General features: G+C 34.2%; 1 protein-coding gene across 16 annotated transcripts in view; it reads left to right on the top strand.

The window, feature by feature from the left end:
* Nucleotides 1-27,480, top strand: part of LOC114045671 (bromodomain adjacent to zinc finger domain protein 2B) — a 342,755-nt gene extending 315,275 nt beyond the window's left edge. For 11 of the 16 annotated variants that reach the window (XM_027865749.1, XM_027865748.1, XM_027865755.1 and 8 more), the window contains 10 exons: nucleotides 2,242-2,903; nucleotides 3,355-3,628; nucleotides 3,978-4,133; nucleotides 4,498-4,658; nucleotides 9,313-9,623; nucleotides 10,012-10,147; nucleotides 15,800-15,946; nucleotides 21,593-21,858; nucleotides 22,077-22,220; nucleotides 26,025-27,480. In XM_027865749.1, coding sequence (XP_027721550.1) covers nucleotides 2,242-2,903; nucleotides 3,355-3,628; nucleotides 3,978-4,133; nucleotides 4,498-4,658; nucleotides 9,313-9,623; nucleotides 10,012-10,147; nucleotides 15,800-15,946; nucleotides 21,593-21,858; nucleotides 22,077-22,220; nucleotides 26,025-26,178 — 2,411 coding nt within the window. In that variant the 3' untranslated portion in view covers nucleotides 26,179-27,480. Of the gene's footprint in view, nucleotides 1-2,241; nucleotides 2,904-3,354; nucleotides 3,629-3,977; nucleotides 4,134-4,497; nucleotides 4,659-9,312; nucleotides 9,624-10,011; nucleotides 10,148-15,799; nucleotides 15,947-21,592; nucleotides 21,859-22,076; nucleotides 22,221-26,024 lie in introns of those variants that run through there. The other 5 variants (XM_027865757.1, XM_027865760.1, XM_027865761.1 and 2 more) reach the window with 2 other exon arrangements.
* The last annotated feature ends 446 nt before the right edge of the window (nucleotides 27,481-27,926 follow it).

The following is a 27,926-nucleotide window of genomic DNA, read 5'->3' on the forward strand; positions in this document are numbered from 1 at the left end:
AATCCTTTTTTTTTCCTTTTGTTGAGTTGTTCATCGTTGTTGCAATTATATCACTCTTGGTGACCCCATTTGGGGTTTTCCTGGTGAAGATACTGGAGTGGTTTGCCATCTCAGTCTCTTGTTCATTTTACCAGTGAGGAAACTGAGGCAAACAGGATTAAGTGACTTGCCCAGGGTCACACAGTTAGTAAGTGTCTGAGGCTATATTTTGAACTCAGATCTTCCTGACTCCGGGCCCTGTGCTCCATTCATTGTGCCACCTAGCTGCCATTGAGTTGTTCAGACATCCATAAATATTAAAATAAGCAGAAAAAATGGTAAAGATTTCATTGATATTTCATTTTATGTGGGTTTCATTTTCATCCCATGAAGGAAAGATCTAAAGGATTAATTTAAAAGGAAAAAAGGTTTTATGAACCTATGTAACATGCAAAAGCTTTAAAAAAATTTTTTTTAAAAACAACTCTAAAATGAAAATGCCATAAATGTTACTTCCATCCTATGGCACTCTCTATTATTCATTATGGTGACTTTTGGTCTTTCTCTTTCATATTTGCCTTTTGATCCCTCACAATTCTTTCTCCTTGTTAATATCCATTATGCCAACTCTTTGATCCCATAATAAATATAACCCATTCTTTGGAGTTTCAAGGTCCAGTGAAAGTAAAACTCTGTCATTTGTACCTTAAGCACTTCCTGGTTTTCCTTCAGCTCTCTCCTATGATCCTGCCAAGTTTGACCTTCTCTTTGTTTCCTCATTGTCTGTCAGTTTCCACAAATATTTTTGGCTCCCAAAGCCCTTGTGTAAGCCTGGAGGCTGTAGTCTAGAACAGAGCGCTGAAGCTAACTAACCCCAGAGGTGCATTATGAAGATAAGGCAACAGTGCAGGATTACTCCAGGGGCAGAGTGGATCTCTTTACTTGATCATACTCAAAGCTCCAGTTTTCATCAGGTAAAGGGTCATATTTTTGAATCCTAGAATTATAAAAAACAAATTAAGTACTTTCTAACCATGCAGAGAAAGCAAGTTCTTGTCCCTAATGAGTCCCAGTGCCCGTTAGGGACTTCTTACGTCCTTTGCCCCAGATCTCTTGAAGTGGGAATTATTCACCACTGCAGTGAGAACCTATCTAGCCCTTCTCTTTAGTGGGGGAAAACTAATCAGGTAAGATTCAAAACTTAAATGATTGATTATATCATGATTTTTAAAAATCACCAGAAGCCCCCTTTTGAAGTAGTCAGCTATCTGTAGTCATTTCACAAAGACTTATGATGTCTATATGTATGTATGCTGTAAGTTTTATTCACATAAGTATTATCACAATTCACTTCAAAGAGTATATAAAATTATTTTCTTGTGGTTGGAATATCATTGTATTAAATAATACCAGAGGGGCAAAGATGTTCCCAGTAGCTATCTTTACTTTGAGCTAAGCTTAAGGGAGAACAAATTACACACATCATATATAATTTTTATTAATAATTATCAAGGACACCATAACCACCTTTGCATACTTTTTTTCCTGTCTCTAACCTATTGACAATATTGCTTTATTTACTCATGAAATCAAGAAGAGAGGGGCTAGGTCTAATTTAAAACACAGAAGGACCAGCAATTGCATCATATGTATTTAAGCTTCCCTGAGTCATACCTTTACTATATTTAGGATCCATAAGCATGCTCTAGCAGTCCCAAATGCAGCCTAAGTGAATGACAGTTGCAATAATCTTCTGGCAAGATTGTGAACTGGAAAAGATGAATAGGAAAGGATTAGAGGTAATTCTTCACATTTAAAGATAATTAGCAAAGTTTTAACAAGTGCTCTGTGTGAATTATTTTTTGGTTGGACATATTGTAACAAGATCAACAAAGCACCTCAACTATACTTCAGATTAGAAATGTGGTTTTTTTTTTCATCAAACTGGTCATATCCCATCATGATGAACTCTCAGAGTCTATAGTAATGATCTTGGTGTTCTAGAATGTTGTAACATTACAATGTTTTATAAGATAAGTTGCTTGTCATCAGGAGTTTGAGTTTTTTGTTCTAATTTTATCTGAACCATATATTTTCGGTTTTAATGGTATTATTGGTATACTCATAACCTCTTTAATGTGGAATTGTAAGTGAACTGGTAAAAACCTATAATTTGTAGAGTAATAATGATGTTGATAAAATATAATTACAGAGGAAGTTCAAAATGTAGATGGGTCTTCACGGAATTTTTCTTTTGTGTAGGTCTAGAAGAAATTGCAAAAGAGAAAGAAAAATTGAAAAAAGCTGAAATTATACAAATCAAAGAAGAAATGTTTGAGAACTCTGATGATACATTAAACTGTTTAAATACAGGCCACTGTGAGCAAAAAGAAGATCTTAAAGAAAAAGACAACACTAATCTATTTCTCCAAAAACCTAGCTCTTTCTCCAAATTAAGCAAGTTGTTAGAAGTAGCTAAAATGCCTCCTGAGTCAGACATTATGAACCCAAAACCAAATGGTGGTGCAGCCAATGGATGCACATTGTCTTACCAAAACGGTGCAAAAAATTCTCTCTGCAGCCTTCAATCAGCAGTATCACAAAGCAACAAGGAAAAGGCAGATTCTAACCTATTTAATCCAGTCTCCAGTGGTCAAGGGAAGTTTTACAGCCCTCCATTAATTGCCAATGACCAATTGTTAAAAACCCTGACAGAAAAGAATAGACAGTGGTTCAGCCTTTTACCCAGAACGCCCTGTGATGACACTTCCCTTACCCACGCAGACGGATCTGCTGTTGCTTCACTGGTTCCTCATTCTCAGCCTCCTTCTAAATCACCTTCACCTGTTCCATCACCCCTTCTTGGGTCTTCCTCTGCACAGAATACAATGGGCCTCAGTCCATTTGCTTTATCGCCGCTTCAGGTTAGTCCCAATAGCAATAACACTCTTTTACTGTTTTGTTTTTTTACATTTTAGCCCTATCCTCACTGCATTATCAATTAAAACATTTTACTTTACCCAGTTTGAAAGCTAAAAATAGAATTAAATGACATTCTTAAAAATTTACTGGAAGTACATGTAGATTCTAAAATCAGAACATTTTCATACTCCTCAAACCTACTGCTATTTTTTCTTAAGTTATTATATATACTTATTACTAATGATGAAGTTATGAAATCTACATATAAAAAGATGATGTTTGACCATCTTCAGCTTTTGACAATTTTACTGCTTTAAGCTATGTGCTTAAATGTATATGTTGGTTACTATATAAATATGGCAAATCATTTTCAGAATTTAACAAATAATTTTGGATTTTCTATCATTTCTACTAAAGTTTCTCAATAATTTTCCAATGTTTTGGTGTTTATAGATGAAGAGTGGATTACCTATAATGGGACTTCAGTTTTGTGGATGGCCAACAGGAGTTCTCACTTCAAATGTTCCCTTTACATCTCCTTTACCTAGTCTGGGATCAGGGCTGGGATTGTCAGAAGGAAGTGGTAATCCATTCTTGACCCCAAATGTTTCTTCATGTAAAAGTGAATCACCAGTGCCACAGAATGAAAAGGCATCATCGGCTATCCCTGGAACAGTTGAAGTAGCAAAGCCAGTAGATTTTCCTAGTCCAAAACCCATTCCAGAAGGTAGGCATGTTCAGATGGTTTTTGTCCAATAATTTTGATTTTTTTATAATGTCTATAGTATACCATAGTGATCCAAATATATAGGATACCATAAAATATAGGCTGCATACCTAAAAGGGGCTCTTCCTGAAAGGAAAAAAAGGAAGAATGTTGAATAAAAACATCATAAACTGTTGTCATGTTCTATCCAGATTTTGGGGGAAAAAGGTTAAATGCAATCTGTATCTGGCTCAATATGGTAACTGGATCTCTGAATGGTTATATGTAGTTGGTAAGCCTTTTGATTTGAATTATACCAGAATATCATTCAAAATGTTTGTAAAAGATTTACATACTTATTTTGACTTAGAAATGCAGTTTGGTTGGTGGAGAATTATTGACCCAGAGGACCTAAAAGCTTTGCTTAAAGTGCTACATCTCAGGGGGATAAGGGAAAAGGCATTGCAGAAGCAAATACAGAAACACTTGGATTATATTACTCAGGCCTGCATCAAAAATAAGGATGGTATGTAAATAAATCATTTTCATTACTTTGCTTAGGAAAACCTAATTCATTTATTTAATTGAACAATCTACTGGAACATATCTTCATTCATTACCAAAAGACTGGTGTTGATGTTTAGAGTAGTTTTGCTCAGAGAAAACTGCTGACATTATCAAATTAGTATAGATTTTTTTATAATTCCTAATCATTCTCTACAGTTTATAGTTGAACAAAAGCCATACTTTAAGTAATTTGTATATAAAATCCCAGTAATTCAATGTTTACGTTGGATATGGTGAAAGTAACTATTGGGGGAGGAATCCTGCATTTATACAATTCAAAAAGTGTTCTTTTTCTTTAAAAAAAATTTCATTTTCAAATATAGTCGCTATTATTGAAATAAATGAAAATGAAGAAAACCAAGTAACTCGAGATATTGTAGAGAACTGGTCGGTGGATGAGCAAGCAATGGAGATGGACTTGACTATTCTTCAGCAGGTAGAAGATTTAGAAAGGAGAGTTGCATCAGCAAGTTTACAAGTGAAGGTAAAAGGGACTAAAAACTATTTCAAAATATTCCAATAAAGATTTATATTGTGAATAAGTACTAATTGTGAAAGAGTTTACAATGGAACTTCTACTTATGGGTTTTGTTTTCTTTATAAACAGCTATGCTAAATTAGACTTTACACTGTGTAGTTAGGTTCTGGAGGACATTATTTGGTACGTTGTATGTACATTCAAATCCATGTTGAAACATGTGGATGGTAAGTGATTTTGGAAAGGGGTAGTTTCAGTAGGATGCTGAAAACCAAAGGCAGATTTTAAGGCGTTGAGGGACAGGAGAAATTAGAGGAAGCAAGTGTAGACAATTCTTTTTAGAAGTCTATCAGTGAAGCAGAGGAGAGAGGGATTAAGAGAATCAAGGAAAGAAGTAGGTTTTTGTTTTGTTTTGTTTTAGAATAGAGAGGATCTGAGCATGTTTGTAACCGAAGCAAAAGCATCATTAGAAACAGAGACTTTACTTCAAAGTTTACTAGATTGTAAACTCTTTATGTGCAGGGAGCTTGGCTTTATTTATCTTTGTATCTCCCTCAGTGCTTACGTATGTTGTACATAGTAAGGGCCCAATAAAGGTTTTCGTAATAAATGAATGAATGATTGAGTATTTTAAGTTTAAATTGTGTCTACTACCTGACTACTACAGCTATGATGTTTAATCAAGATCAGTAATAGATACATAATAGACATATAATATAGTAGAATGATGCACTCATTTTTCTGGCATCATCAGAGAGTGTGCTATTCCAAACTTGTAATTTTTCCAAATAAAGCTTAATCCTTGAAAAAAAAAAACCTTAATCATTTTAATGGAAATTTTTTTAATGTTACACATTTACCTGCCTTTATATAGTAATACTGAACACAACATTTTATTGAAGACTCAAAGTTATTAATATGACTATTAAATTGAGGCATACCCCATATAAAGTTAACCTGACCAGCATCATTTTGATATTGTCAATAAGTTTTAAGCCAGTCATGCTTAAGTCAGGGTTCCCCTCTATAACATATTTCAGACAGTAAGTGGAGACCAGTATACCTTTGCTCCAATGTCCAGCTTTAGTTTTTGTTTTTTTACTTGTGATGTTTGATATCACAGAAATGGTAAATACATTATAAAAATAATTCCTCTGTGAGAATCATGTCCTTATCAATAGCAACCCCATTTGCACAGAAAGGCCCCAAGTTAACAACTCTAGTTGCTTCAGGAACACAAATGTAAGAAGTATGGAGGAGATGAGACCAGCCTTTTCAGACTTTTTAATCCATCTTTTGAAAGATCAGACTTTCTGGTCCATTGTCTGCTTTACTCCTGCACCAGTTTCTTGATGGAAGGCGATGGACGGGTCTCTGGCTCTGATAAATAACACTGTTCTTTCCCTAGACACACTAAGGCTCAGTATTTTTCCGATGTTCCATTCCTCTAGGGAAATGGATTGCATCTTCCTACAATATGAATACTAGGTTTGGGGTTTGTTTCTTTTTAAAATGCCCAAACATTTCTAAGAGTTGTCCTCTTTAGCTAAATTGTAAATTTGAGGTTAACTGTAAGTAGCAAACCTCAGGGGCCCTTGGAGAGTTTAAAATATTAGGTCTCCACATCTCAGAAATACAGACTCTCCAAGTTGAAAGGGACCTCAGAAGTCATCTAGGCCAACCTAAAATTTTGACAAAATACTCAAGTAGCCATCTATCCTTTCCCTGAAGATCTTTAGTGAGAGAAAAACCCATTACTCACTTAAGGCATTCAATTCTACTTTTGGATAGTTCTGATTGTTAGGAAGTTTTCCCTTAAATATATATCTTTGATCCTTGTTCTGACCAATGAGATAAAGAACAATCTAATTCCTGTTTCCATTTAATGGCCCTTTAAATACATAACAATAGCTAGCTGCTCTATATTCCGTAAGTCTTCTCTTTGCCAGGCTAAACATCCCCAGTTATTTGACATGATACTTATACAGCCCTTCACTATCCTAGTTACACTCCTCTGAACACTCCATGTTACCAATGTCCTTCCTAAGATATGGCACCCAGAACTGAACATAAGACTTTCTAGATATGGTCTGGCCAAGTCAGATTACAAGAGAGGGGCAATAACTTTCCTAATCTTGGACACTATACCTTATTTTAAACTTTCACAATGTGTAATCACACACACACTTTTTCTAATCTCAGGTGTCAGAAAACCAATTTTAAACTCTTAATGTCTAGGGATGCATTTTATAATTATACAATATTGTTGGTATAAGACTAACCTCCCCTTACGAGGTTATTTCACTTAGTCTTGTTGTCATTGTTAATCATGTTGTCATTGAATCAATTAATGATCCTAGGTGTAGGGTATGCCTATATGTACTATTTGAGCTAAATACAATGAGAAACTTAGGGGCTATCAAGGTGTCAATAGTTGTTTACTGCTACACTAACTAGCTGCAGACTTCTGATTGTTGTTGAGGCAAACAGGGTTAAGTGACTTGCCTAGTGACAACTAATAAGTGTCTGAGGCCAAATTTGAACTCAGGTCTTCCTTACTCCAGGCCCTGCACTCTTTCCACTGAGCCACCAGACTGCTGGTTGCCAGTGGCTATACCATTTGAATTCTTGTAGTTCAGAAGTGAGGAATGAAAGAATTCAGTGATCTGTAACCTATTTGATCAAAAACCTCATGCCTATACATCATGAATATCTTCTTCAGGAAAAGAATTGGAAGGATCTTCATATAGCAAGCATCAAATAACATCCCAAAGAAATGAAATTGATTACATTTTAACATATAGGAAGTGGCTTGTTACTGATATGGGAGTCAAGCTTGAACCAGCTGTCTGTATGCTGTCAGTCCACTGACTTACTTGAGCAAAGATCAAAATGATCACAAAACTAGAGAAAAGAATAAGAATGAGGAGAAATATGGCATGCATTTAAAACAATTATTGATACTAAAAATGGGAAAGTAGAAAAAGTTTTCCTGTTCTAATTCTCTTGTCAAGTATGTACCCTTTATATATATGTAGTTTATTCTTATAAAAAAAATTTTTGTAGATGGCAGGGCAGGTGTGTGGATCACTGGTAATTGCTGTTTTCTCCATTTCCTTTTTCGGTCATAACGATATCCAGATTTTTTTAATTCACTTGTCCATTTTTTAAATAGTTATTCTGTTTCATCCCTTACTCTCAGCCATCACTTCTTGTTTCTTTCAATGTTTTTCTTTAAAAAGTGGTTCCAGACACAATATTCTTGATATGAAATGACTGGTAAAAGGTTGGACTGTTATTACATTTGGACTATTATCTCCATTGATCTGAACACTACTACTACTTATGTAGCTTAAGATTGAACTGGCTGTTTTAGCAGCCATGTGTTATAATTGTCTCATACTGAATTTTGCTATTTACAAAAGTTTCTAGTTTTTCTCACAAAAAAAATTAAGCTAAATTTTTAATTCTGCAATTAGTTTTTCAAAACTAACTGCAGGATTTTACATTTATTTTTATTATATTTAATGTTCTTAGACAGTTTTTATAGTATTAAGGAATTTTTAAATCCTAATTATGTCATGAAATAGGTACAGTTCCCTTTCCAGCTTTCTGTCTTTCTACGTGATAATCATGCCTTTGGGTTTTCCAGGTTAGAAAGAAAAAATGACTTCTTGTTGGTGAACCCATACTGGCTTCTAGGGATCATTCCATTCTTTTTTATGCATATACCACATATTTAATAATCCATTCTAGATTCTTGTGATGTAAAAAGAACAGAATTCTCTTATTCTTAAACACGAAGTGGTATTGTGTATGTATCTTCAAAATTTGTAACTTCTAAAAGTGGGCACAATCCCTTTTAGGAAACTTTGGCAACTCCATGTATCTATCTGCTCTCTCTTTACTCATTTTGAGTAGTTTAACCTTAGATTTTGCATCTGAATATTGATTGTTGGGACTAAGAAGCAATTGGTACTAATGGAGGGCCCGCTAGCCTTGGATTTAGAAGACAAAGATTTGAACACTGGTTTTCTCACTGACTGCCTGAGTGACTTTGCTTAAGTCATTTAACCTCCTTGTGTCTTATTTTTATTGTCTATAAAATGTGGAATAATAACTATGCTATTCACAGGGACGTTGTGAGGATGAAATTATGTAACTTAGGTAAAGTTCTTTGCAAACTGTACAGCCTGATAAATGTAAGCAATTGATTAGTATTGTCATTCTTCTAAAGAGTTTAATCCATTTCAGTATTGCAAAGGATATACTTACGGTATTTCTAGTGACCACAAAGAGGTAAACAGAGTCCGACATTTCAAAGTGTTAAATGTGTCCTAAGCTAATTCTCTTCTGCCTAACAAAGCAGATAATATCCAGAGATTCCAGAGGAGTTTTCATTTTCATAATCCCATAAGCTTAATCAATATTTTCAACTAAAATTTTGTTTAATGCTTTATAGATTACTCTGATTATATTTTTAATACTTTTCAGAGTTGTAATGGATAGGTATTTCTTTTCACATGTTTCATTTTTGTTTTCTGGCTAGCACTAGGAAAGCACAAGGTAAAAGCTTATTAGTGATCATTAAGATTTGTTGTTGACAAAAACTCCAAGTTGTTGGTGCAGGAAATAAACTTTTTTTTTCTTGATAATATAGGGTTGGATGTGCCCAGAGCCTGCATCAGAAAGGGAAGACTTGGTATATTTTGAGCATAAGTCAGTTACTAAATTGTGCAAGGAGCATGATGGAGAGTTTACTAGAGGAGAAGAAAGCAGTGCCAGCCCTCTAGAACGGAAGAGTGACAACCCTCTAGATATAGCTGTAACCAGGCTGGCTGATTTGGAGCGGAACATAGAGCGAAGGTATCTGAAGAGCCCCTTAAGTACCACCATTCAGATCAAACTGGATAATGTGGGCACAGTTACTGTCCCTGCTCCTGCACCATCCATTAGTGGTGATGGTGACGGGTAGGTTATTGAGATTAACTTGAAAAATTATTGTGCTTCTTTGCTAATTGGAGCCTATTTTCTATTGCCTGTTATCTATGTATCTTCTTGTATGTCTGTGATCCATATGGATCATGCTATTCTGCATGATGCTTTGTAAAGATATTTTTTGTTATGTTTGTTGATTATCCTGCAAAGTGATCTTACATTTACCTGGTTGTGACTAAGCTTTGAGGCACGTAGCCACAGTCTGTGCACTACATCAAATTTAGTTGCTTAAACCTTATACTTATTGGCTGTATACGTGTTTTTGTCATTGCTTGGCTTTCAGTGTGATGATGATTGTTTCACATTCAAAACCCAGTAAATATGGATATGACCTACTTAATTTCTCTATATTTCAATGCAGAATTGAAGAGGATATTGCTCCAGGGCTCAGGGTATGGAGAAGGGCATTATCAGAAGCTCGCAGTGCTGCACAGGTAGCTCTGTGCATTCAGCAGTTACAGAAATCAATAGCATGGGAAAAATCAATTATGAAAGTTGTAAGTGTTTTTACTTAAGAAATACTATAACTAATTTACTTCGTCCCATTTCTTTCAATTTTCAGCTCTCTTAGCTTAATCATGAATTACTTATTATTGTCTAAATATTATATGCTGTAGCACTTGAGAGTTTGACATTTTCTGTAAAGCACTGTGTAATCTGACATATTCTCTCAAAGATTTATTTGTGATCTTCTTCATGAAACTCACCAAGCCATATCTTTTTTTTTTCCTATTACAGAATGGTTGATATGTGTGGTTTCTTTTTATTGTTTAGAAAATATCAAACTACAACTGACATTTTCTTAAGGATTTTATATGGATAATAGTTGTTGACTGGCATATTTTAGAGGTCCTTCCTCTTTTAAAGGGGATAAGGAAGATAAAGTGTACATAATATACTCATGCAGTCTTAAAGATTTTCATAATCTCCAGCTTATTTCTATATCCTATTCTTCTGCATTTTTCTTTTTTTTCCACTGTCAGAAATAAAGTAGCCACTTTTAACTTCTGCCAAAAATTAGATATTTCTCACCCCTAGCCTGCATTGAGTGTGCATTAATCAAAATATGCTCATATTTAATGTCTACCAATCCACTAAGATCCCTTAGTCCAAACTTTGTATTTCACAGATGAGGAAATAGAGAGGGGAAGCGATTTATCTGTCACACAGGTAACAAGTAGCAGAGTCTGGATTCAAACCCAGATCTTCTTGTAGGAAATTCAGCACTTTTCCCCCCTGAACAATGAATTAGAATTTACCATTAGTTTTGAAGCATCCAGTCTCAGATATTTACTAGCTGTGTGACCCTGAGCAAATCACTTAGCCTCTATTTGCCACAGTTTCCTCACCTGTAAAATGGGGATAATAATAGCACCTAGCTCACAGGGTAGACAGACAGGTACCTGCCTACTTAAGGAAGCTGGGTGTTATATATAGTAGAAAATGATGGATTTAGAGTTAGCCTGTTTTGGAGTACTATGACCCCATTATCAAGTCAAAAGTTAACTTTTCAGGATCTCAGTTTCCTCAAGCAGAAGTCTCACCATAAAATTCCCCCAAAATCTCTAGTGGCTCCCTATTTTCTCTAGAACATATTAGACTCTCAGCCTGTCCCTTACAACCTGGCTGTAACCTACCTTCCCAGACTTATTTCACATTCCCCCCACCAAATTGAATACTCTGTGTTCTAACCAAGGTCACCAACTTGTTGTCCCATAATCCTGACCTTGAACCTCCTGAATTTGTGTCTTTGCTCAAACTCTCCTTTTTCCACCTGTTAGAATTCACATCTTCCTTGAACGTTTCACCTGCAGGTTAGCACCTCCTGTGTGAAACTGATTCTCATCCTTAGAGTTTGTTGACATTCTCTGCTTCAGTGGAGATTTGCTTTCCTGTATTTGCTTAACTATTTATGTGTTGAGAGACAGCATGGTGCGGTGTCAATTTGAGGCATCTTTATTATACGTTTTGTAAACTTTTCAACACTTTTATAGCTTGTTTGAAATCTCAATAACTTTATAATGTTCCTAATATACATTTAACATATTTTACACTTATTCTTCCGTAATTTAATTTCTCAGGAACATTTGCTTGATGTATACTCCTATTGCTTGTTATGTAGTTGTCTTTTTTTTTTTTTAAGGCAATTGGGGTTAAGTGACTTGACCAGGGTCACACAGCTAGTGTCACATATTTGGTCTGAGGTTGGATTTGAACTCAGGTCCTATTGACTTCAGGGCCAGTGCTCTATCCACTGCGCCACCTAGCTGCCCCTATGTAGTTGTCTTGAAGAGCAGTTGGGCATCCTTTTGCCACTCTTTATAAAGATACATCATTTTCTGTGGCAAATCCCTCACACTGGTTCTCTGTCTACATATACCTGAGGGATTTAGTACAGGAACATCATATTTGCAGAGATACTATCTGGGTATATGACACTGAATAAGAGAAAACTGTAATTTCGTATTTTTCTGTTCTTTTTAGCATGAGGAAAGCCCTTAATAACCATTTAATTCAGTGTTGTAATATGCTTTATTGTTATTAATGTTAAAATATAGACAGCATCTTCACCAATTTCCTTTAATATACATGGATACATACATACATACATACATACTTACATACCATTATTTACAAGGATTCCCCAAGTCCCTGAGAAAATGCAAAATGGTAGTTTTACTGTATGGTGCTATGTGTTTCATTCTTTTCATAAATTGAAATATTTGTAAGAACAAGTTTTAGGGTGTTGAAACTATTGCTTTTAAACTAGTGTTTCAAACTATCATTTGAGCTCATCTGTGCTTAGCACAGAGCCCAGCACATAGTAGGTGCTTTATAAATGTTTATAATTAAGCCAAGAATCTTGATTTGGGGACTCAGGAGATTTTATTGTGTGACTGTGGAAAAGTCATCTAACCTCTGTAAGCCTCTGTTTCCTTTGACATATGAAGGTGATCTCTGAGGTCTCTTCTGGGACTAATAAAAAAACAACCCAAACTAGCATTTATGTAGCACTTTAAGTTTTACAAATATCATCTCGTTTTATCCTCACAACAACCTGAGAAGGTGTTATTATTATCCCTATTTTATAGGTGAGAATACTGAGGCAGAGATGAAGTGACTTTCCCAGAGTCATATAACTAAGTTGTATGACTTGTAAGGCAGAATTTGAACTCACATTTCCTGGATTCTAAGTCCATCATTCTATCCACTTTGCTGCCTAGCACTAATAGTCCAAGAGTCCTTAACTAGTAGCGCCCAGTTTTCCTACAACTGTTCTCTCATTTTTTCACCTACATCACTTTTATCTCCCCACCTATATGGTAACCTTGAGGGTAAGATCTAATCCCTTATTCTTGTTTCATATTGCACTCTCCTCTCCCTCCATCTTTATAGTGTTAGTCACCTTAGTTGATTGATTACTTTTGGCACCAGATTCACAGGTAAAATTTAAGGTTAGTGTCTAGGGCTGATACTTCTACAAAGCTGATTGCCATATAACCATAGATCTTAAAGTTTTATTAAGCTGTTGTCTCTGTCATGGCCACCTCACCTCAGTTGATAGGGATATCCAAAAGGGAGAAGAATATGAACTATGTTAATGGCCCTTCTCTGCCCAACTCAGACACTTTACATTACTGAAAGGACCCACCCCTACCTCACTCCCATATTGTGATAACAGAAAAATAGTCCACTTCATTAAAATGTTGGGAACCACTTCTAGGGGTGCACTCACTTTCTCGTGATTAAAAGAACTTTTAAACTTTAGAAGTAAAGAATTTCAACCAAATGTTTATGTACATGATAACATGTAGTGACCATTTTCTAATACAAATATCAAACTTGATTTTCACAAAATTGAAGACCTAAGGTCTTTATCATCCTTCCCTAATATTACAGACTGAAATTTATTTTAAAAAACATAAATGTAGAAAATATTTTACAATGTGTTTTAATTCTCCATTATAGAAGACAGCACACATTTTCCTTATATGAATTATTTGAAATCTGTCAGCTTTGTTTTTTAAAGATTTACATTTAATATTCATGTTGGTGGTACAGATTTTTTTAACTCCATATCTCTATGATAGACTTTTTTTAAAAAAATGTGACTCAAATGTAGACACTTACATTACATTACATTCTTGTCAAATCAATGTATTCCTGGATATGGTAGAAGACATTCCTAGTACCGAAGGAATATTGAATCATTTCTCATTTGATCTTAGTAATACATATCAGTTTTACCACTTTGAGTGTGTACATGAGATAATGCAATGGATCTGGGATATCAGTGGTGTGGGTATTCCCTCCATCAGTATAAATCACAGTTTTCCCATGGGTTTTCATCCTCTAAAATTCTTGTAAATATCTCTGTAGGAAATACTTCATAAATCTTCCACAAAGGATCCACTCAACCTCCTTCAGACTTTCTTCTGGCTCTTTTAATATTTAGATTGTTCCAGCAGCACTTGTGCTCTTATCATTCACTTTCACTACTGACTGGTCCATTTTGTATTCTGATTGTGTCCCTGGTAATACTTTTTTATGCCATTTCTTAAACACAAATCTTTATCTTACTTATACCACCACAAATCTTATTGATTCACAGGTATTAATTGAGAGAATGTTGTATTTTTTTTAAACGACCAGTTGAAAGTGCTGCTTATTTCAGAATATAATTTAACCTAATCTTCTATTTGGAGTCAATTCTGGATCTAGCTCATTGTCTACTGTACAAGTTCATGCTGCAATCTGGGCCTTGTGTGTTTTTCTTTTTCTTTTCTTTTGTTTTATTTCATTTAATAAGCATTTGTAGTCTGTGTTTTTCATCCACTTTCTTTTTCCATTGTGGATGGTTAGGCTGCTAGCATATTACACATTTAACAGATATTTATTGAACAGAATACTGTGTAGCAGCAGGTTTACTGAAAAAATTCATAAGTTGCATTTGCATTTTAAAGATGTGAGTACTCTACACATTGTCACGAAATGTTTCAAATTATCTTAGATTCTCCGAGATTTTACTCTTGTATTAAATAGATGGGAACATGTAAATTAACTTTCATGTAACATGAACATGTAAATTCAGCCTTTAGCTTTGGTAATGAGATTGCAAATGCTATGCTAAATTAGTATTAATTTTTATGTTAAAATGTTCTTATTCTTTTAAATATTGATTGCAAGATGTTATCTGTTATATGAGCAAAAATGTGTAAGAATACATAGTCATGTAAGTCATTCAAAATAAGACTTGTCTGCTTTCTCTCAAAAATACTTTAAAGTATTGTATTTTTATATTTTTACTTTTCTTCTTTCAACTTGCTTATGGAGGTAGTATGTTCATACTTAAATTTTAAGATTTAAACCCACTTACCACACTTTCAGTATAAAGATATCAGAAATTCATGAAAAGAGAAATAATAACATTTTAAGTTAGTCAAAGGGAAAGAAATCATGAACTATTTAAAATAATTCTTTGTTTTAACTTGTACCCCCTTTCTCTTACTTTCAGTAAGAATCATGTTCATGGTAATTTGTATAATTGTAGCAAACACCTGATTTGGTTCAATTTTCATATTCACCTTTTCATCAGTTTTTAAAGTAGACACAAAATTAAAGAGAAATGTGTTCTTTTAGTTAGAATAAAAATCTAGGAAAACCCTGAATCTTAATCCTATTTCTGACACAGGTTCCTCTTTAATTTATTTTAATGTTTAACAGTAATCTTAACCCTTACTTCCTTCACAGGGTATTATGAAGATCATTATAAGATGGCCAAAAGAGAAAAATCATCCTAAAAAATATCATGTATTAAAGCTATTCATTGCTTTATGTGCTCTAATGTCATGTTAATTATTCCATATGTTAATGTGTACATGCTTCAGAAGTGTTTGCGGGCATTCAGCCTTTAGCTTTGGTCTTTGCAATGTACATAAAATATGCATTTTACCCCCGTAGATTTGCTCACCCTGTCATGTGGTCCATATCTGTGTAATGAGAGATACATAGATGTGTATGGCTATTGTATGTATGTTAGCAAGCGGAATGTTAATTATTAGTGCAAAATGTGAATTTTGGTACATTTAATTTCCCAAGAAGAAATTTTCAGATAGTATTGATTTTAAATAATTTTTCATGTATTGTAGTACTGCCAGATTTGCCGAAAGGGAGATAATGAGGAACTGCTTCTTCTTTGTGATGGCTGTGACAAAGGCTGCCATACTTACTGCCATAGGCCCAAGATTACTACCATTCCAGATGGGGACTGGTTTTGTCCAGCTTGCATTGCTAAGGTAACACTGACTTTAAAGTACACTGAATGTTGTTTTCTTTTTCACTTGTCATGAGTCAATTCAAATGTTCTGTGTTTTGAGCCATTAATGAGTTTCCCTTATTATATAATATCAGTACCAGGACATTCTGGCTCATCTGTATATACATCAGAAACTTCCATCAACTTCCTTCAGTGCTGCAAATCTTGAAGTACTATTACAAACAGCACTTTAATTTCTAATATATTTATATTTATAATTTTATGTTGTAAAGTAGCAGAAGTAGTAGTAATAATAACAGAGTAACCTATCTATGCTCAGAGATAGGTAGAGGATGAAGAAAATCAGTTTCATTTAGTTTGAAATGTTTTCTCTATCATTTAAAACCTAGAGATACGATTGTAGATTGATAGAAATGCATTTTTAAGAGTTCTGTATGCATCAATATAGGCCATGATCAAAACGCAACTATGACTTATTAGTAGGATGGAAAGATGAGTGGACTGCTAGTCATTATGTCTGAGTTCCAGTCCTATCACTGACTAGCCATTTCTGGCTTTCACTCTCTTCATCTGTAAAAATAAGAGCCTTAGACTAAATGATTTCTATGATCCTTTACAGCCTGGGGGGGGGGGGGGGAGAGAGGACAGAGAGAGGAGGAAGAAATGCATGATTCTAAGCATTTAAGTATGCTTTCTTTTTCTACCTGATATTTCAGGTTTCAATTAAATACCTAAAACAGTTGTGCCTGATAAAATAATTTAGAAATATTCAAGATGCCTGCTACATAGTACGCACTTAATAAATGTTTATTGATTAAGATGGTAGTTCTTCGTTTGCTGCAATTATGTATTTTTATTATATATTTATACTTTTTACATGTATATAAATATATGAGGGGGGCTTGGGAGTAGGAGGGGTATGTGGGTGTGTGATAGCTAGCGTAATGGCTAGAGTGCTAGGCCTGGAGTCAGGAAGAACTGGGTTCAAATTTGGTCTCAAGATACTTCCTAGCTGTGTGGGCAAGTCACTTAACCTATTTGCCTCTGTTTCTTTATCTGTGAAATGGAGATAATAATAGAATCCATCTCAAAGGATTGTTGTGAAGATCAAATTAGATAATCATTTTAAAGTTCTTAGCTCAGTATCTGGCACATAGTAAGTACTATATAAAAGATAGCTATTATTATATTCATATATAGACATGCATATGCATGTTTAAATAGTTTATATGCAAGTCTTCCCTTCTATATGTAAGCAGCATGCTAGCCTGTCATATTGAAAAAATGATTTTAAACTTAAGGACTGTATAGGAATCTTCAAATGAACCCTACCACAGTACAAACTAATTTTGCTTATTAAGTAATTTGTTGGAGTTTTATATTACTTACTTTTATGATTCTGTATTTTGTTTTTGTTCATTTTCCTTTAAGATATTTTTGGAAACACTGAAAATAAAAGCAAACACTACCCATTCTAGAAAAACTGTTCACTCAGTCTGCTGGTCAACTCCACGTAACTTAGGAACTGGAAAGGATTGATATGGAACAATTGAAAAACTAATTGGGGGGAGGGGCTATTTAGGGCTGTGAAAGAAGACTGATAGCAGTGCAAGTCCCAGTAAACTTCTGTGATGACTTTAAAAGGCCAAGAAACGTAGTCAAACTTTGTCCCAAAGCAAAAAGTTTTCCTAGTTTTATTTGTGAAGATAAGAACAAAATCATAGCTGCCCTTTTACAGTTTGCTAAAACTGACAATTAACTTTGTTAATGTATACAACATTGTTTTAATAATATGTGAAAAATAATGTCAATTTTATATACCTTCAGATTAATCTGATTTTTTTTAATACACCTATCATTTACTATGCATTTCTGAAGCTTTCAAAAAGGCATGATCCCTGCATATTCAGGACTAATTATTAAATTCTAGCATAATTTAGTGGGAAGAGTCCTGGATATGAAGTCTAAATGCCAGGGTTTAAATTCTACTTCTACTACTTACTCTGTGATCATGAACAAATAATTTCCACCAATTTGGGCCTCAGTTTCCTTCTCTGACAAATGAGGAGGTTCAGGGTTGAGGAACCTGTGGCCTCAAGGCCACATGTGGCCCTCAAGTGCTGCCCTTTGACTGAATCCAAACTTCACAGAATCTTCTTGGATTCAGTCAAAGGGTAGCACTTGAGGACCTAGAGGGCTGCATGTAGCCTCGAAGCTGCAGGTTCCCCATGCCTGCTGTCCCCAAGAACCCTTCCAACATCAAGTCCTTTGGCACAGCCATTTGTTTTACAATTCTATTGGAATTAAAATATTTAATAAATTTATGTACCTATATTTACAATGGATTCTAAGTATGCTGATAAATATCCATTCAGAGGGTTAGTAAAATTCACTGTTTTAGGAAAACAACAAACATCACAATTATGTGATTGAATTTCAAAATTCAGATTTCCTAAAGTCATATTGGTTTTTTTAGAACATGAACTCAAATAACATTTAAAGCAATACAAAATGATGATAGTAAGTAATTTGTATCCATTATCCAAGGTTTGGGAATTGCTTTTCTTGTTTTCCCTACTCTTTTTCCTCTCTCCTCTATTTTCCTAGAATATAGAATTTCTTAAATGTTTAAACTATTTTTTAAAAAACTATCACTCAGCTATTGAAACTATCATTAAAATGAAGTCAAGAAAACCTAGTCTTGACTCCTAACTCTGCCATTCACTGGCTACAATTTACTTCCCTGCTATGGGCTTCAGTTTCCTCATTTGAGGAATGAGGAAGCTGGAAGAGATTGCCTTTGAGGTCCATTCCAGCTGGAAACCTATGATCCATAAGAAGAGTAAAATTTAAAAGCATTTCTCCTCTCCATCAAAATATCAAACATTCTTTCTCAATGTTTTTAGTTGAGGGACCTGTAGAATGGCTCATGAAAGTCAAAATTAAAGAAACAAATGAATAAATTTCATCTGTAATTTTAAAGTTGTTATTATTTAAATCTGTAACATGAGGAAGGTTTAAGCTTAATAATCTTTACATTTTACTTTACACCTGTTGATTAAAAGCCAAAATAATATGAAATGTCACTTTTTCACAAGTGAAATACCACTCATAAAATGCTTACTTCCATAATACACTACAAGTAGAGGTACTAAGCAACAGTCTCTCTATGATGGAAGTGTCAAACTCACTGCCAAAGCCTATGAAACCCAAATTAAAATGTAATTGAGAAGTGTTTAACAAAATAAATAAAAAATACAACACAACACAGATAATGTTCATTTATGGTTTCCTAAGGCAACATGCTGCCCACAGGGTTCTGTTTCTATGCTAGTTTGATACCACTGCTCTATGACATGAGAGATGGTAAAATGAAAAGTCTACTTTGGTAAAAGTGCTGTGAATTCTCAGAATATCTGATACTTTTCAAATGTAAATATAAATACCTTCCAAAATCACATGTAAATGATTTTTTGGTTTGTCCACACTACATTATTCCATGAATAGCAGTTACGTAACCTGCTGCCTGAAAGGTCATATACTTTTGTGAAGATCAGTATAGTCATTTTGCTTGTGTTTAAAAAACATAGAGCACATTATAATTTTGATAAGATGGTAAATATGAATTTGTAGATGAGGAAAAAATTATAAATTTTTTTTGTACTTTCCCCCCCCCTTCCTTTTACTACCACAACATTGGTTGTGATATAGTACACAAAACTCAGAAAAAACTTTAGGACTGCTTTAAGTGAGTATACTGCAGTATAAGATTTTTTATGTTGATTTGCAAATCAAAATCCATACACATGACTATCTACACATACCTACCTACAATCATAAATATCAGATGCTCACTTATACATCCAAAATGGAAACGGAAAACAATTGTGGGACCACACCTTAATTCTCAGTTTACAAGAAATGGAAGCAAAAAGTCCACTAAATTGTGTTCATTTCTTCATAATTTTTGGAATTTTGTTTAAAAATATGAAGGAATGCAATTTTTTGGTTTACTCTGTACATGTGCATTATGGGGAAAATTAAATTGCTTTTTTTAATATTGCACATATAACAAATTTTCAATGTCTACAATAGTCTGTGGCCCAATGAAAACTTGGAGCAATTTTGGGCCTTATAATGGAAAAAAAAAGTGCCCTTTAGCTCTGAGATAGCTATTTGAAATGATTAGAAATTTGATTTCAGTCTTGGTCCCCTGTTGTCATGAGAAGCTGAGAACTCACTGTACCACCTTTTAAAAACTGCTGTGTTCTCAGAAAATGAGTCTATGGCTACCTGTCACTCTTTTGTATTTTCTAGTTAAAATTTATTGGCTTGAGAGGTCAATTCCTGACAGCTCAGAAATTCCCTCAAATTAGATTGTGGCTTTGAAATATTCTTGAAATGAGCTGAATCAACACTATAATCTACTTGACTATTTCCAAATCATTATAAGACTTATATAGCTCAGTATTTAAGAAAATAACTGTAAATAAGGGAGTTTAACAGATCTGAAATTAAGGGAACCAGTTTTTTCAAGTACTCAATGTATTTTCTTTGAATTTAGATATATTAGTCACAGTTAGACTTTTGAACAGAATTATTAAACTAAGAAACCTTAGAAATGATCTAGTCCATCCCCTTTATTTTATAGATGAGAAAACTGAGGCCCAGAAATGTTAATTGATTTGCCCAATATCATACAACTAGTGTGAGAACTATAACCCGTATTTGTAAATTCCTAGTCTTCTTTCCTATTCAACCACATTGTCCTTCTTTTTTTAAACAGAGAAGTCTTTGAACCCTCTCCTATTCTGCATCCCTCTGAGCATATTAAATTTTCTTAGTAAACTATGTATGTGTATATATACATATCATATATGTGCATACATAGATAGTTCAAACATATATGCACATAAAAGGGGTTACCATTTTAGTCCCTATAAAAATCAAAAACTTTCCCTATCCAGATCTTATACATTTTATTTTTGGAAACATTTTTTTTCCATATTTAACATAGTATGATTGTTATCTCCCTTTGAGATTTTAATAATTCTTGAACTCTGAGTAAAATTCCATGCTTTCTTCACACTGCTTTTCTTAATTAAATTGTATTCTAAATGAGAATCTTTTTATAATCTTTGAAAATTCATTCACTTATTGCTTTAAAGAAATATTCCTGACTTATTCTACAGTAAAAATGATTAATGTACAGTGGTGTTACTGTACTAGAGCTCTAAGAATTCTGAAGATAAATTCGATGGGGGAAAGAGTTTTCTTGCTGTATTAGCTTTTAGTGTTGTCATTAGAGCTGGCATAAGTGCAGAATTCTCTTTGAAAATGGGAAGAGAGTTGGATTTGATTTACATTGTGAAAAAATTCAGTAAGAAATGGTTTCAAGACCTCTCCAAAATTCTTTTTTATTCTTATTATTTCTACTGGAAATTTAGTGACTATGTGATTCCTAGGTTTTTGACTCACTTTGAAACAATCATACTTTTTTTAATCACTTGCTTTTGATCTGTGCAATTCCTTCTTTCCAAGAATAGCTAAAAAATAAGGACTTTTTTGTGTTGTTTCATTACTTGTTTTACCTTAGAGAAAATATCTTTATATATCAATCAAATTTCCACATTGTTTATTCCTTATTTACATTTTTCTTTTATAGGCAAGTGGTCAAACTCTAAAAATCAAAAAACTTAATATCAAAGGAAAAAAGAGTAATGAACAAAAGAAAGGGAGGAAATTATCTCTAACAGGTGATACTGAAGATGAAGATTCAGCAGCCACAAGTAGTTCACAAAAGAAAGGAAATAAAGACCCCAAGAAAAGAAAAATGGAGGAAAATGTCTCTGTAAACTTGTTAAAACAAGAAAGTTTTACTTCTATTAAGAAACCTAAAAGAGATGATTCTAAGGACCTGGCTTTATGCAGGTAGATTTTCTATTCTTCCTTACTTTAAAAAATTTTCAGTATCCTCCTAAATGTATTAGGAACTTTTCAAAGTTTTTCAATAAATGCTATTTTTTATTCATATTAGTAGAAAAATTATTTTAAAAAATATTTCTCTTCTTTTAACCACATATTCTATTAAAATATACTGTATCAACAAATGTTTAACTATGAGTTTGTTTCAAACTTTTTTTATTTAGCATGATCCTGACTGAAATGGAAACTCATGAAGATGCATGGCCTTTTCTACTTCCTGTAAACTTGAAACTTGTCCCTGGTTACAAGAAGGTTATTAAGAAACCGATGGATTTTTCTACCATTAGAGAAAAACTAAGTAGTGGACAGTAAGTAAACATATTATATTGTAAAGCTATAAGCTGTTGATAGTATCTTATATGACTTTTACTTAAAATTGACTTTATCATCGTTCTAGGTTATCACAAAATTCCAAAGGTAGCATATCATTAGAAGTTTTAAAAAAGGAATGCCTAAAAGCAGAGGTATTGATTATTCCTTCATTTCTTTGGGAGTACCCCCCAGTTCACTCTTCCATTTGTCTGGGGGAAGAAATAATCCTTTTTTTTCCTTTTTAGTATGTTCTACACAGTAAACTGACTAAAGGGAGAATAGCTTCCCAGTAACTGGATAGTGTACTTTGCTGTACCATATCAGAGTTCCTCCTGGGGAATGTAAGGACACAATGGTATCCTATGAGTGCGTTTTGCCTCCCATGGACAGTGTGTACTTTTGGAGCTATGCAGATGGGGCTTTTACTGGGAGAACAAACCCAGATAGAGCCATTCTACCTATGAATTCATAAGTCACTTCCTTCCCCCTCCAAACCAGTTAATGGCTTTCCTTTGGGATCTTAATCTACAATGCCCTTCCATAACCAGAGAAAGAACAACTAATAAATTTACCACCTATGTGTGTAAGATTCTGAGCTATCAGACAAACTCCAAATAAATACATCAGTTGGTTTATTCTAAGCATTTTTTTCCTTAAGAAGATAGCATAGGACTGAATCAATTTAGAAGAGTCGATTGGAACTTTGTTTAAGGTTTATCTGTATTATTACCATACTAGTCAAACAAATTTACTAGCGGAGGAATCTTAAACTATTTCAATGTTATGACTAATATTGCAAATATTATAACTGATAAAAATTTTAAAATTAAAAAATAATTAATGGCATTTGACAGATCCTATATTTAGAGCCCCTGCTCAGTTGCACAGTTTGGATCCACACAAAGTCTTCATGCCATGTGAAAATCTATTTTTAAACAGAATGGCATCTCAAAACTGCCAAATTAACCAACCCTAAGATGACTGTGAGAGTTGAGAATTTGTGGAGTTACCCGACCCAGATGGGGCTTTAGTAGAATTTGGAAGCAGAGAAGATCCATGATTAGGCAGAAATGAATGGAAAAGAAATGGGGCTTGAAAGATGTTTTTAAAGGCTGAAAAGAAGTTAAAAACAGCAAATAGAGTGGAAGTTATGGTTAGGGAACTGATGGGGAACTGGGGAAGGCAATTTGTAGAGACTTTTATAGTCCATTTTGTAAAGCTTCACCTTGATGTGGGAAATAATTGAGAGTATATAAAGGGTTCTGAACCAGGGCAGTAATATGACTGAGAAAGGAGATATTCTTTATGAAATGTTGGATGGAGAGGAGAAGGGTTTGAGGCCAGAAAGAGGGCAGCCACCAAAGTCCAGGATTGGGGTAATTGGGACTAAGACATTATAGAATATTGTTGTTGTTGTTGTCTGTCCTTTCTTCTCACATCAGGAAGGTGATGCCTTGACTTGCAAGTAAACTGGATTTAAGTGAGGCAGGGCTATGCAAGGTCACCTGCCTCACTCTCTCCTCAGGCACCATCTGGGTCCATAGCAAGACATAGGTCAGGATGACTGGAGATGGCTCCGGATACAGTAGGAGACCTTGGCCTTTTTGAGTTTAGGTCTTTCCCAGGTCTTAGTTTGTCAAAGAAATACTACAAAAAAAAAAAAAAAAAAAAAAGCAGCAGCAGCAGCAGCAGCAACGGATAGACTATCTTTCAAACAGAGGTTGGATGTTTTGTTAGGGTGTTATAAGAAAGTTTCTATACTGCTTCAGGTATGAAGTGGATCTCAGATGTCCCTTCCAGCAGCAAGATTTTTTGATTTAGAATCATTCAAAGTCAATGACTTAGCTCTGACTCAAGATAGAGTAATGACTCTCTGGTTTTTGAGGCTAGATTCCTCATAAGAAATTAAAAATCTCTGAATATACTAGAGCAGCAGTAGAAATTTCTGCTGCTTTGCTTTTCAATGCTATCGAAGTATTATTCTCAAAGCTTGAAAGTCTCACTCCTGATGTATTCATTTTTTAAAATACTCTTTATCCCAAGTCAGAAATAATTTAGCATTTGCATTTCTAAAAGCCCTCTTTTGAAATATATTGGTACTCCATTTGGTTTTAATACCCACTTACCTACTATTTATCAATTGGAGAAGTTTCCTTCCCACTGTGCTTGCTCACAGAGTATGAGTTTTTCCTAGTGGAAACACTGAAAAAACCTGAGAGGCCTAAAATGCCTTTTTCTGTTTAGAGGAAGGCTGTTTCTTATGACTTATCATCACTTGCAAATGAGTTTTAAATGGTTTCTTTTATTTGTATTGGTCTGCCTGGAGCTGACTGGAAGAATAAGAAATAAAGGAGTTTGTTTCTAGGACAGAAGAATGAACTTGGAAAACAGAAGTTTACAAAGGGAGAAATACTGAGAAGATAGTAGAAATCTCAGATCTTAGGTAGCTATGAGCTATCTAAGGCACAGTGGATATGTGTATGCATAGATTTAAGTAGATGACTATAGTTAAGTACCTGAGTATTGAAACAAAGTGTGTCTTGATTAAGGGCACTATTGTTTCTCTCCTTTGTGTAAAAAAAAAAGTGTGCTATTAATCTACATGCAAAAGCTGCATTAGTCTTACTATTATTTGAAATAAGCATTGTTTATTCCAATTACCATGCTAGAAATTGTAGGAGCACAAACCTAGGAACTAGAAGGAAACTTAAAATGAAGCCCAAGGAGATAAAGTGGTTTCCTCAAGGTTATACTGGTAGTGTCAGAGGTAGCATTTGAACCCAGGTCTTCTGACTCCAGAAAGTCCTCTTTTCACTCTACCACATTGCCTTTATTCAGATTACATAGGATGATTCAAGTCCTAAAGGATATTTGTGATGCTTAGCCAAACAACAAAAAAACCCCCCACAACATGGCCTAGATACCTGAAAAAACCGTATATATCAGAAATATGGGATCATCTGAAAATATTATTTGCAGAGATCTGTAGAACTCTCCCCATTTAAATCCATTTATGCCACATAACAAAAAATAAATAACTTTTTCTAGAATTCCATTTTCATATTTTATATTTAGAAATTCCAGTTTGGAATTTTATGTAGCCAACTTAAGTCTAGTATTCTACTCAGTTTTGTCATGAATGAATGAAAAAAGGAAGAAAAAAATGTAAGCATTGTTAATATGCTCTGGTACTATATGCTAGTAAGTATAAGTATAAGCTCCCTGGAGCTTATAAGGAACTTATATTATAGAAGGGAAGACAGTACACATTGGGCAGCTAGGTGGTGCAGTGGATTGAGAGCCAGGCCTAGAGTAAGAAAGACCTGAGTTCAAATCTAGCCTCAGATAATTACTAGCTGTGTGAACCTGGGTAAGTCACTTAACCCAATTTGCCTCAATTTCTTATCTATAAAAATGAGCTGGAGAAGGAAAATGGCAAACCACTCCAGTATCTCTGCCAAGAAAAACAAATGGGGTCATGACTGCAATGACTCAACAGTAGACACTAAGGAAGGGAACTTGGGTCTAGGAATTCACTGGCATAATAAGCTGATCTATAGGGAAGTTGACCAACTCACCCTTTCCCAAATCCATGATAGTAAGTTGATTACTATACACAGAGCAGGAGGTAGAAAGAGGGAAGAGAAGAATCAAAAGCATCACAGGGCATCACAGAATAGATGGCAAGGTGGCCTGGCTGGACTAAGGGTTTTTTAGATCCTCTTATTCGACAATCAAAATGACGTTGTTTCAGTAGGGCAAAAAAAGATAACAAAAGCTTTCTTTTTTTTTTCTTCCAGGTACTCTAACCTTGAAACCTTTGCTCTAGATGTCAGGCTTGTTTTTGACAACTGTGAAACCTTTAATGAAGATGATTCTGACATAGGCAGAGCTGGCCACAACATGAGGAAGTATTTTGAAAAAAAATGGACAGATATTTTCAAAGTGAGCTGAAGTTATCAGAACTACTCTTCCCCCTTTAAACAGGACAGATGAGACCAGCAATGTGAACTGTATTTACGTAAAAGTGCAAGGCACATACATAAGACTTTTTTTTTCCTTAAGTATCAGAAAAGTGATACTACTTCTAAAGGCTTCACTCCTACAGCAACCATGGCCCTTGGTTATTGGTTTGTATGTTTTATCAACTAATTTAGGTAGAACAGGGAAGCACACCCAAAGAATTTTCAAAGAGAGGGGTGTTATAGTGCAATAGCAATGAAAATATATCAAAACGCACTGAATATTCAACCACCAGAGCTCTACTTGGGAAATGGTTCTCCTTTCCCACTCAATAAATATCTATTTTTCATTTTTTTACTTTGTAGTTTATTTTTTAGTGAATGTATTTAATTTTATGAATTATTTATGATTAAACTGCATCCAGAATCTTCGTTTTCTGTGAAAAGGAAGAATTAGAAAATTGCTTTAAATCTTGAAAATACAACGAGGAATGTTTTAAAATATAAAACAAAGCCAAGTAAAACTGTTTACACTGATGTGCTATAAAAGCACTAAAAATTAAACTTTACTGTAGAGTAACAAGTACATTTATATATATGTTGCTGCATCACTTGTGTAGTTAAATTGTATTTCAAGACAGTGAAGAAAAATTGACATGTATATACTGTTCATTATTGTTTATATTAAGTATTGTTTTAAATATGTATGATGTGTACATATTGTTGCAGACATTATTGTTTATGCCTTAGAAGGATTGTAGCATTTTATTTTAGTCTTAAGGTAATTATAGCTATACAGCTTGTACAGTAATTATCCTCTACCAACACTGTGGAGTCTCCTTAATCTTGGTAGTGCCTGCCTTTGAAACAGGGTGTAGGGGATATTAGTTTTCCATTTTTTCTATTTTGTTATATAATTTCAAGCCACCAGGGCCTACAAATTCAAGTATATAATCATTTGTATCCATGTGGAATAAAATTGTGACAATTTCCTACGCACACAGTATTTTTTCATAGAAACATTTCCCTCCCATTTGCCTTGCCACAGAAATAAATTAAAAAAAAGAAAAAAAGACATTTGTAACCACTGTGTTTTATCTACTGTGTGTTGTGGTGGCCTATTGGAGGCAGATAGATGAGAATTTTTTTTGTACCTATGTAAGAGTACTTGAAGTTTTATTTAAAATAAAATGTTGTGGAAAAGGTAGCAATCTTTTCCCCCCCCTTTTTTTTAGGAGTGTTATTTTTCACTAGTATGTGTGGCACGGATACAATAAAAGACTTTTGCAAACTAGTTTAAGTTTTTTTTTTTTTTTTAGTAACCCTAAAGTTAGAATTTTTTAAAATCCTGATTTCTAAATGCTTTGACATCCACATAGAGAACCAGAAAAAAAATGTGTTAAAAGTATAATATATCAAAATGATTAGATTCCTGATTTAGTTCATAGGATTCAACAAAAGGTCATAGGGGAGTTCCCATTATTTACAGCTAAATACAGAGCAGGGAAAATAAAAAAAAATTTAAAAACTAAATTGTTCTTAACTTAGAATTGAGAGCCACAAAATATACACAAAGTATCCTCCAAAATTCCTTAAATGGGTAGCTAACACTTGTATGACTATCATCACCATGTTTATTTGTAGTGGTAAATGTCAGGTTTCAGTTAACTGAACACTGAATTAACACTTTAGAAGTTTCATTCAAAAAATACAAAATGGGGTTGAGAACTCAAATATGTT

The sequence above is a fragment of the Vombatus ursinus genome, unplaced genomic scaffold (genome assembly GCF_900497805.2).
Source record: "Vombatus ursinus unplaced genomic scaffold, bare-nosed wombat genome assembly UNPS02014779.1, whole genome shotgun sequence".
In the NCBI taxonomy this organism is placed as follows: domain Eukaryota; kingdom Metazoa; phylum Chordata; class Mammalia; order Diprotodontia; family Vombatidae; genus Vombatus; species Vombatus ursinus.